Raw genomic sequence first — 11,699 nt, forward strand, 5'->3', positions numbered from 1 at the left:
TCCCTCTCTCTCTCCCCCTTCATCTGTTCACCCTTCCCCCTCTCCCACTCTCTTTTTCCTCCTCCTCTCCCTCTTTCTCTGAAGCAAATCCATCCACTAGATGAAGAGTAAAACGACACAATATTTGCCTACTATATTTTGAAATGGTGTAACCATGTTAATTTATTTATATGTTCATGTAGCCATGTTCATTTATTGATTTATGTATTCATCTTTCTTATGTGTCTGGGTTTTTTTTCAGACACGAGTCAAGAAGTGGATTCTATCGTACATCCGCCTTCTTCCTCGCCAAGTTGTTCTGTGATCTGCTCCCTCTTAGAGCATTTCTCATCTTTCTGTATGCAACAATAGGATACTGGATGATTGGTAATTTTAGACCTAATTATAAGAAATGTTTGTAAAGTGGTATGAAGAAATTTGTTAACATATTTCCAGAAATCGAGAAAGGCACAGTCAGTAATTGCAGCGAAAGCGTAAAAGAATTGATAATTTGTTGAATTGCTTAAAAGTGTGACAAGTAAACATGTCATTGTGTATTTTGTAAACTAAAAATGGCGAAAACGGCAGTACCGATAAATATGAAGCTCAATTCAAATGCATGTAGCTTAATGCCCCCGGCATACTTTCCTGCCGCTTGCCGCTGCGGCAAGCGGCAGGGCGTTTCAACCAATGACAAGCCTTAATTGCGTCCACTTGTCTGCAATGCGCGTGCGCCACGCCGCTCAGCGGCAAGCGGCAGGGTAGTATGAAACCAGCTTAAGTGCTCAAACTTCCCCTCTATTTATCCCTACTAGGTCGTGTTCGGTCCAATTACTTACAAGCACATCCATTATCTTTACAAAAATGCAAAAAGTTGATTTTTGATAATTATGTAGTTTTTCAGATTTAGACAATATTGAAAATCTCTTTTACTTTGACCACACCTGTGACCATTAATTGGTCATAACTTCAGAATGTGATAATGTGTGTATGTGTGTGTCTCATATAAACATCTCAAAAAAAGTAACTAACCCCCTTAAATAATGGACATTATTCAAAAACGGGCTATTGTATTGCAAATCTGTAAAATGCGTTGGAAGCAGAATTTATTTCTGGGCATTTTGACACCTCATTTGATACGATAGCCCAGACAACAATAAAACACCGGTCAATTTAATGTAGTGAGGTCCAGATTTGAAAGTTGCACTTTTACAATACAAAAACAGTCAGATATCATTACACAGATTTCTTTCCATTACACTGAATGCAAAATCAATAGAATTTACTGCAACTTTCAAATCTTGATCTACATTGACTTAATTGTACGCTGTGACGTCAATATTTAGTCAATTGCTACAAATGAGGTGTTAAAAATGTGCAGAAATAAATTCTGCTTCCAACGCATTTTACAGATTTGTAAAACAATCACCCGTTTTTGAATAATTGTCATTATTTAATGGGGGTCAGTTACTTTTTTTTGAGATGTTATATAATTTACATGCTTACATACTGAAAACGTAACTCTTACTAAAATTGTTTGGGTTTTTCTTAGGCTTTAAGACAGAATTGATAGCATACCTCATCTTTGCTGGGAACTTCATTTTGACGACATGGGCCTCATGTGCTCTAGTTGTCTTTATTGGAACTTTAGGAGATGGCTTTTTTGATGTTCGTCCCATACTTTATCTGAGCAAAGTCTTTATGATGGTATGTCATTGCTTTTTTTTTTTTACAGTTTGTGATATTTTAAAAGCAACTTGCCGTTTGTTGATCGGAATTGTACTAATATTTTTATGGAAGTTTGAATTATTTCTCTTCAAATGCGCCTCAAAAATGGGTATCAGTGGTTACAGATTTCCCAGCCAAATCGGCAAAACTTGCAACGGCAACTTGCTAACAGCATTCGCTATATTTTAATACGCACATAACATTAACTGCTGTATTTCCGTTTTAAAAACCAATTTCAAGCAACGAACTGAAGCATTTATTCATCTATTGTGTCCGAATGAGCGTTGCCATACTTGGAAAATCTATGTTTATGATAACCTCATTGGTTTAAATTGCTAATGCTACCTATACACTAATATTTAATCGGTAGTGTAGTGTGTGACTGGAAGGATATAATGTGTGGAGGGAATGTATTAAATGTATTAAACGTCCTCTGTTTAGGCCATCTAAATTAAGAAGTTTGTTTCAAAGCCCCTTGCGCATTAGTAAACCGTCCACCTTTTCCTCGTTATTCCCGCTGGATTAAGTAAATTTCATTTTATTTCGCTGTTTTTTTTTACAACAACACACAAAAACCACCACACAAAAATCACGCTTCTGACATCGTCAGACGTAAAAAGAGCCCAAGTCGTCCACTTGGCCCCTCAACATGTATACACTAAAGTTGCGTATAGTTTCGTATAGTTTGGTAATGTTTTATACATGTTCAGGGGCCAAAACAAATCTATCCCAACCTTTCTTGATGTTTTCACCCTGGAACATGTATTAACATTATAAAACCCCAAGAAACTATACGTAACTTTAGTGTATACATGTTGAGGGGCCAAGTGGACTTACGGTCTTCTTGCGCTCAGGTCTTCAAATAATATCCTTAAGCCTTCACCTTGAATGCATTCGAATTGAGCGTGCGCATTCCCCGGCATATGTGACATGATTAAGAGGAATGAGTCACATGTCGGCAATTTTCAATTAGAAGGTTTTTGCATCCTTTTCTGGCAGTTTACGAATGCTACATTTTGATGCTAACCCCATCACAATCGTACATCTGGTTTCCGAGTTATGAGCAATTTATCAATGGCTGAAAACAATATAAAACAAAAAGAATTTGAATACTATTTTTACCAATATCTCAAAAACAATATTAGCGACATCCGATTTCCCCTTGATCATGTCACATATTGGTCTCCAAAAGCACGTCGAATCGTTTGATAAAAAAAATTAAACAAAAATCCCCTAAAACACGCATTCCGCATTTGGTTTTTAACTTGGGATGGGCTTTGAGACAAACTATTAAAATTAAGATGGACTTACAGACAGCATTTTAACGTTAACATGTTACTCGCAGCAAATACATCTTAGCGTTATTTTTGTATTGCAGATGTTTGGAGGTTTTGTGATAAACATAAACTCTCTAATACCTTGGTTAGCTTGGCTTAAATGGTTCAACCTTATGTGGTATAGCTACATTGTAAGTTTAGCTACATAAGCTTATGTTAAGAGTTTTGTGTGTTTGTGTTTGTCTGTTTTGTTTTTACTTTTTTGTGAAGATTAACCAATGTGCAAACCACATATGTTATAGGTAATTTTGAGTTTCGACAACTTCCGGCATATATAATTTTGTGAAGTTTTGATTGGAGTTTTTGCAACTGTGCCACATGAAACCAAGCTTTAGATATTTTCTCTCTGTGACATATGGGGTGCTTAACATTTCCTCTCCTAACTTTCCTCCGACACCACACATTTTACAATACCACTCTTTGATATCCTGTTATAGACGATTGTGGCTATAAGTTGTCCGGTCAGGTCTTCTGCAATCCATTTCCTGATAACTCGACCTGGTAAGATTAGGCCCGAGACAACTTAGGCCAACATACATTTATTTAAGTTGTTAATGCTGGATGTGATTGTAGTGGTGTTCAGGTGCATGATGGTTTTGGATGCTGGTGGTGGTTGTGGTGGGTGGTGGTACTGACGGTAGTGGTGAGAGTGGTGTTGGTGGTAGTGTAGACTATGCCATAGTCGAATTTTGATAAAAAAATATGTTATTATTATTTAATCATGATGAACGCATTCCGTTGAACTCAAAATTATACTGATGTTTATTAAACATGTTAAAATTAAAGTGTTCAATAGTAAAATGGTCATAAAGAGTTTATATAATTAGAAGTTTAGTGACAATAAAAGTTATCGAATGCAACATATCAATTATAATGGCTCACTTCAATAATAAACAATTCTGATTTTGGAATCTACCAGTTTATTGATCGCGAAAGCCCGATTAAAATATCCTTGGGAAGCTAACAAACAGAGGGAGTATGGTGACTGAAAATATCAGATGTGAAAATCTATCAATATTGCACACAAATTAATACAAATCAGCGTTTTATGCTTAAATGTAATAGCCAGAGTATGCAACATGGGCAGGTGGACTACGGAGAAGTCTAGTGGTAGTGGTGCGTAGTACTCCAATTCAATTCTTATGTGATAACTTTCTCCAAACCAAAATTATATTAAAATGTTCTCAAACAAATCCAAATAAAGGTGATGTTAACATACCTCAATGACGTTTCGTGCTGTAACACAGCACTTTCTCAAATTGAATGACCAGCTTTGACCTTTGACGTCAGCTGCTTCCTGTTGGTAGCTGACGTAGGTGGTGCTGTCAATAAGAAGAAGTTCCCACAATCCCTGTTGAGAGTATTAGCCTGCCCCCTCTTCCTTATCCATATTGATTCTTTGATGTGTCTCCTTTTCCTGTTAGTTTCAATGTCTCTTATTTTGGCTTCTTCCCAGCCTATCACATGATTGTCCTCGGCGACATGGTCCGTGAGAGCGGATTTCTTAGGGGCGCTGGCGACAGATGTTTTTCTTTGGGCCCTGGTATATGGTTTTTCTGAAGCCAGGTCCGATTCAGTTTTATGTTCTTTCATCCTTGTACCGAAAAGTCTGGAAGTCTCTCCGATATAGGATTTGGGGCAACCTAGGCAGGGAATTTCGTACACGCAATCTGCTGTTGTTTTGGTATCCCGTTTATCTTTGGGATGCACCAGGTGATTTCTAAGCGTTTTGTGTGGTTTAAAGTTCGCTTGGTAGCCGTGTTTTTTGAAAATTCTTCTAGTCTTTTCCGACAAGCCCTGCTTATAAGGGAGGCAAACAAAGCCACGACTTTTGGTGGTTTGAGATTGGTCAATGACTTTTGGCTTACTGGGCTCCTGAACCTTTTTAAAGGCCCACTCCGGGTAGCCGCAACGCGTAAGGGCTTCCTTTATTTTTGACTCCTCCAGCTCTCTGTCTTTTTCCTCGGTTACTACTTTATCTTTTCTGTCCATGAGAGTTCGGATAACACTAAGTTTGTGTTGTAAGGGGTGGTGTGATTAGAAGTGCAGATATTGATCTGCATGTGTCTTCTTTCTATATACTAACAGTTTGAGAGTCCCGTCTGATTTCCTGACAATTAGCGTATCTAAGAATGGGATTTGCTGATCTTCCTCCGTTTCATAAGTGAATTTAATATTGCCGGTTTTGTCGATTTGATTTAAATGCTCAGTGAGGGGTTCTGCGGATCCTTTATTGACTATCTCCAACACATCGTCCACATAGCGTTTCCATAGCCTCGGTTTTATGTCATGGGGGGCTGTGACGAGTGCTTCTTGCTCGAGCCACAGTATGTACAAATTCGCTACTATAGGGCTGACCGGGGAACCCATAGCCGTGCCAAACCGTTGTTGGTATATTTGTCCCCGAAAGGAAAAATAAGTGGTGGTAAGAGCAAATTCAAGTACTTCCATGATGTTGTCTATGGTTAGCTTAGTCCGTTCTTTCAAGGTGTTATCATCCTCCAAACGCTTCCTAATAATATTCAAGGATTCGCTGACCGGGGTGTTAGTGAATAAGGATACCACGTCATGAGACATGAACTCTTCTCCTTCATCAATTAAAATCTCCGCTAAACCCTCCGATAGATCTTTTGAATTAACCACGTGATGTTGGGTCTGGCCTACCAATGGACCTAAGATACGAGCAAGTTCTTTTGAGGTCTCTGATTGAGCCACAATAATCGACAATGGGTCTCAACGGGGTACCAGGCTTATGTATTTTAGGTGTGCAATACATGCGAGGCGTGTTTTCCGCAGTAGGGTACAATTTCCAGTACTCGCTAACTGTGATCTTTTCTTCCTTTTTCCATTTCTTTAACATACCAAGGAGTTTGTCCTTATACTTGGATGTTGGGTCAGATTTCAGTTTTTGGTACGTTTTTACATCACTCAACATGTTGTTTACTTTGTCTTCATAGGAATCTTTGTCTAAAACCACTGTGGATTTGCCTTTGTCTGCTGGTAAAATCATTGAGATCTTGTAAAGCCCGTTTTTCCTCTTTTGACAAGTTGGATTTTGTATTAAAATCGCGCCAATCATTTCTGCACGTAACTGGGAAGCATCGCTCACGTTCAAACCTGCGCAGGCTTCCTCAGTGGCAACAATATAATCGTGCAATACTTCGCTGTTGTTTTCCGGCGCGACTGCATAATTCAGCCCTTTTGCGAGCAGAGTGGTTTCAGGGGCGGATAAATCGCGTTTAGAATTATTAATAACCCATTTCTTGAGCTGTGTACCACTGAGATCAATTTCGTTACTACTGGTAGTACTCACATGATCACGTGAAAGGGATTTCTTCGCTTGTTTTCCCTAAGAAATCCGCTCTCACGGACCATGTCGCCGAGGACAATCATGTGATAGGCTGGGAAGAAGCCAAAATAAGAGACATTGAAACCAACAGGAAAAGGAGACACATCAAAGAATCAATATGGATAAGGAAGAGGGGGCAGGCTAATACTCTCAACAGGGATTGTGGGAACTACTTCCTTCCGCACATCTATGATCAGTTATTGACAGCACCACCTACGTCAGCTACCAACAGGAAGCAGCCGACGTCAAAGGTCAAAGCTGGTCATTCAATTTGAGAAAGTGCTGTGTTACAGCACGAAACGTCATTGAGGTATGTTAACATCACCTTTATTTGGATTTGTTTGAGAACATTTTAATATAATTTTAATGGACAATCCTGATGAATCTATTTGCGGGCACCCTTTAAAATGCTTCTGGTGCCAAACGCTTCAGCCGATTTCAACTAGGCTAGCAGAGCCACTGACAAAAACTTCATATTGGTTTTGTTTGGTTGCCATTGAAATCAGCAAATTTGGTAAATTTCTTTGAAATTGGCGGGAAATTTAAAGTTTTGAATTTCTTTCTCCTAATTCCTTTTATAATGCTACTTGCATCGGCGGATTTAAACTGATCTTAATCAAAATAATACACATGACCCAAACTCTCTGACGTACATACATTTGTGCTTAAATGTGCGGTTGTCATGGAAATCACCCAATTTGGCAAATTGATGATTGTTGCCATGAAAATCTTTCTCCGCCTTTCTGACCTAAATTTAAGTTATACTGGTTGGACATAGAGACTTGATTGCATGTGTGATCGCTATGGCAAGCTGGGAAGGGGGGCACTTAACACAAATGACCACACGGGTATGCTTCCTCGGAAAGATCCCCTTTTTGGATTTCGTAGCTCCCAGACCCCCAGAATTAGCATACCCACCAAAAATTTAAAATGTGCCCCTTCCACCGGGGGGCAACCATTACGTTTGAGCAATTTCTTTGAACTGAACGCCGTCTTCTTAAAAACGGTTGAGCTTATTTCTGTCAAATCTTGTCGGACAAATCGCTGATCTTCGCTACATATAGGTTGTACACAGATTTGAAATCACACGTTTGATTGCAAAACCATTAAATTGTAAAAGTTTCCAAAAAATGAAGAATTTTCAAATATATAACCAATAAGAACCCTTAGCACAAGCTGTATATGCGGGCTTACATAAACAGTGGGCCATCTGTTAGCTACCATGGCAACTATAAACTTTCCTTAAACACCATTTTTTCCAGTGTTTTCCCTCCAAAAATATTTTAAAACTGGATACTGGGGCCGCCTTTTAATACGTCCCCTTGCCACCCGGCTGGTTATGTCCCACATTTTGAAATCATGCATGTTTCAGGAACTAAACAACACCTATTCTGTTTTTTATCTTACAGTGTTTCTGGTGATGTGTACCTTGATCAACAAGGGATTGATTCCTCTTCCAGAGGCATATTGAGGAATCAAATTGCTCTGATTTGTATAGCTGTTGGATTTTATTTTCTAACCTACGTTAGACTAAGAATGTCGCGTAGGTTGAAGTAAACACAAGCCCTATGATGTTGACGATTTGAAAACTGTCAAAATTACGAGATTTCGACAGTTTGCTTGTCAAAAAACAAGAGTGGTTTCTGAACCAGAAAACTGATTTGAAAATAATTTGTCTCTTTATTGAAAACCAAAACGTGAAATGACCCCTTGAATAAAAAAGAAATAAAGATGTTGAATACCTCTTTGAATATTTGCCATTTCGACAACTGAAATCTTGCTGTCAAAACGTCGCAAAAATGTACAGGTCTCTGCCATTATGAATAATGTAAAATGGCACATTCTCACCGAATGAACACAAACGATGTCGCCAGTGTTGAACCGTTTTTCAGCGCATCTTCGCTAAAATGTAATATACTCGTACCATTATGATAAAATAAAGTATACACCGCAAGGTTTCTTCAAAAGTTATTTTGGTCGTAATTTACGTCACCTTGTTTTGAGAGCTTCTGGCCAAGTTTATTAAGCTCCGTATTTAAATGCATTCATGGAATTTGAATTTTGCAAAATACATCTTTAAAGGAGTATTTCGTGATTATAGCATCCTGTTTTTATGATATTTTTTAATAGATACCCACAAAAACTTATTCCCAAAATTTCAGATGATTCCAATTTTGCGTTTGCGAGTTATGCATGCTTATGTGTATTACAATGTGCTGTAATTTGAAAAACGTGCCTTGCAATTTACGTTACCATGTATTTGAATTGGCAAAATACGTTTTAAACAATACCGAAAGGATAAATACCATTGTTGCTTTTATATAATCTTCGTTTTGAAATAACGTGCCTTGTAATTTACGTTACCATGTATTTGAATCAGAAAGTTACGTTTTAAACAATACTGAAAGGATAAATATCATTGTTGCTTTTATATAATCTTCATTTTGAAAAAAAACGTGCCTTGTAATTTACGTTACCATGTATTTGAATTGGAAAAATACGTTTTAAACAATACCGAAAGAATAAACCATTGCTGCTTTTAATTCATATAATCTTCATTTTGAAAAAACACATTCCTTGTAATAATTATTTACGTTACCATGTATTTGAATTGGCAAAATACGTTTTAAACAATACTGAATGGATAAATTCCATTGCTGCTTTTATATGACCTTAACTTTGAAAAACGCTCCTTGTAATTTACGTTATCAACGTAAATGTCCTCGTGGGTTTTATATGTTTATTTTATAGTCTCTTTTTAACCGATTAATACAGACTTGACATTTAGTATGGAATATTTTTTCGAAAAATATCAAGACTGGTCTGGAAGGGGTCTGCATGAACCGCACGGGCTAAATATTAATTGAGGTGTGTCGGGAGATGGTGTAAAATAATTGTTTGATAGAAAATGTGCTTTTCGTGAGTTTACATTATGGTTCTCATAATGTAGCGAATCTCCCTAAAATGGCGGATTTACGGAGGCTGAATTTGAGCTTTGTGGCGGACACAATTTCGGATTTTATGCCACATTGTTCTGTTATTATCAAATTTATAGGGGTTTGAGGTGGTATTTCCTAAACTTCGACAGCAATTGGCATTCATCACAGCTAAAATACACTTGCAATGTACCAATTTTTTTAACATGGGAGGAGCTTAAAATACGGCTTTTAAAAGTGGTACGTACTCTGAAAGTTTGAATGCCCCCCTGAGGTCAAATGTTATAACTTAAGGTACAAAACAACTGCGCGGATTCTTGGTTGTCCAATGAACTCACGCTGTTTCTTTGTGTACAGTAAGTTTATAACATTTGGCCCCATGGGGCCATTCAAACTTTCTGAGTGCTTACCACTTTTTAAAGCCATAAGTCATTTGATGCATATATAGGCTATCATGCACAGATAACCGGTACTCTTATCTTTTGAAACATATTCATAGACAATACACAAACATGACTCCCAAGTCCAAGTTCAAGTTCAATAGTGTTGACAATATATTAAATAAATACTATATACCATTCACACAATGACTGATTAGGAGTTTGAAGACCTTTTCCAGGTTCGGACCTGAGACTAGTATACCGGAACACAGATATACTAGTCTTAGGTTTGGACAGGTTCGCATGATATGCGACTGTAGAGCATAACACATGCGATACAGGTGGAACACCTGAGGCACAGGTAGACATGGTAGAACACCTGAGGCGCAGCGAAGATATTTTTCAACTGAAAAGATTAAATTCAATAGTGAACCTTTTATACAGAAAATCAGTTCAAACTAATTACGGATATTAACCATTAACTTCGAAATCTTTTGAAAGAATTTTGATAACCCAAAATAACCCTATAAACCTTACCATAACCCTAGATAAATTAACTGGGCCATATGGAAGAACAGGGGAATACTTAAAGTTTCCCCTGAATAAGAAATAAATAAACAAACAAACAAACAAACAATAAATGTTATTGAGCTATTCCATTTAAAATCCACACTACCCCGGTGGAAGATTTTGGAAATATCTTCCACAGGGGGAGTATGGATTTCAAATGGAATTAGCACATTAATCAACTCTGTTTGAAACTCACCTTCCATCTGTAGAAGATTCATGTTGAATCTTTCTCAGAGGGTGTATGAAATTCAAATGGAGCTGCCTAATGTGTTCATTCCATTTTAAAATTCATACTCAACAAAATGTTCCACAGGGGTAGTGTGGATTTTAAATGGAATAGCCCATTATGAAGAACCTCAACCATAACAACCCTAAAACACAGGATGTGGAGGGTATTTGTGTAATGTCGGGAAATATGAAACTATTTTGGCATAAATAAAATAATAAGTCATAAATACAAAAAATGTTTTAGCATGAATTTATTAACTTAACTAATTATGTTAGGGCTTCACTTCGCCATCATTATCAACATGATAATAAGAAATACCATAGTTTCGTTAATTTGCCCAACACTACAACAAACAAACTCAGCTGATAGCTGGATGTCTTTGACAATGATTTTATGATATTGACGCATGTCATGTTGGATTCACAGTTTTCTAACGCTACACTATATGTGACCGTACACCACGAATAAGCCGTAAATGTCCTCAATTGTATTCTGAGTTACAGTGTAAAATGAGATACACGTAGCACCAAATTGAAATACCTATGAATATGACCTTCATGCCCATTTTACACTGTAACTCAGAATACAATTGAGGACATTTACGGCTCATTCGTGGTGTACGGTCACATATGTTCAATTTTAGACCTGGGCAATACCAACAACTATCGCACTAATACGTACATAAAAAAAAAGCCTTAATGATCTTTTTCTACTTTTTTATGGTATTTCTATTCTATAAACTGTATATTTGTGTGCAAATTGGGGATTTATAAATAATATACGATATTCCTAACATTTCATGATAAAATTTTTTTGAAAATTTCGTCGCTATTTGTTACCCTTTTTCTGATGTTTTAATGCCATTATACCAGAGTCTACCCCTTGTAAAGATGAAAACACATTTGAAGATAAATAGCGCCATCAGTGTTCACCTTTTCTTTAAAATTACGCAGTTTTACATGCTATCAAACAACCGTGGATTAGGAACTAGGATTTGTCATTGTACGATCAAGTAGGAATAGTCCCTACTTCACTACTTGTATTTAAGATACATTTAGATAAACAAATACAGCAGTTTCCAATTTCAAGAACGAACATGTTGAACTTTTTTTCTATCATAATTTACTTTACAAATATAATCTATTTGTGACCACTATGGGTTATTCCTTCATGTAATTTTACACGAAATTA

General features: G+C 37.1%; 1 protein-coding gene across 1 annotated transcript; it reads right to left on the reverse strand.

The window, feature by feature from the left end:
- Positions 1 to 19: 19 nt before the first annotated feature.
- On the reverse strand, positions 20 to 5,621 carry LOC140166673 (uncharacterized). The gene is made up of 3 exons (XM_072190170.1): positions 5,127 to 5,621; positions 272 to 335; positions 20 to 96 (listed from the first exon to the last, which is right to left on the reverse strand). The coding sequence occupies exons 1-3, from the start codon at positions 5,619 to 5,621 to the stop codon at positions 20 to 22; spliced, it is 636 nt and encodes a 211-aa protein (XP_072046271.1).
- Positions 5,622 to 11,699: the final 6,078 nt, after the last annotated feature.

The sequence above is a fragment of the Amphiura filiformis genome, chromosome 12 (genome assembly GCF_039555335.1).
Source record: "Amphiura filiformis chromosome 12, Afil_fr2py, whole genome shotgun sequence".
Taxonomy (NCBI): domain Eukaryota; kingdom Metazoa; phylum Echinodermata; class Ophiuroidea; order Amphilepidida; family Amphiuridae; genus Amphiura; species Amphiura filiformis.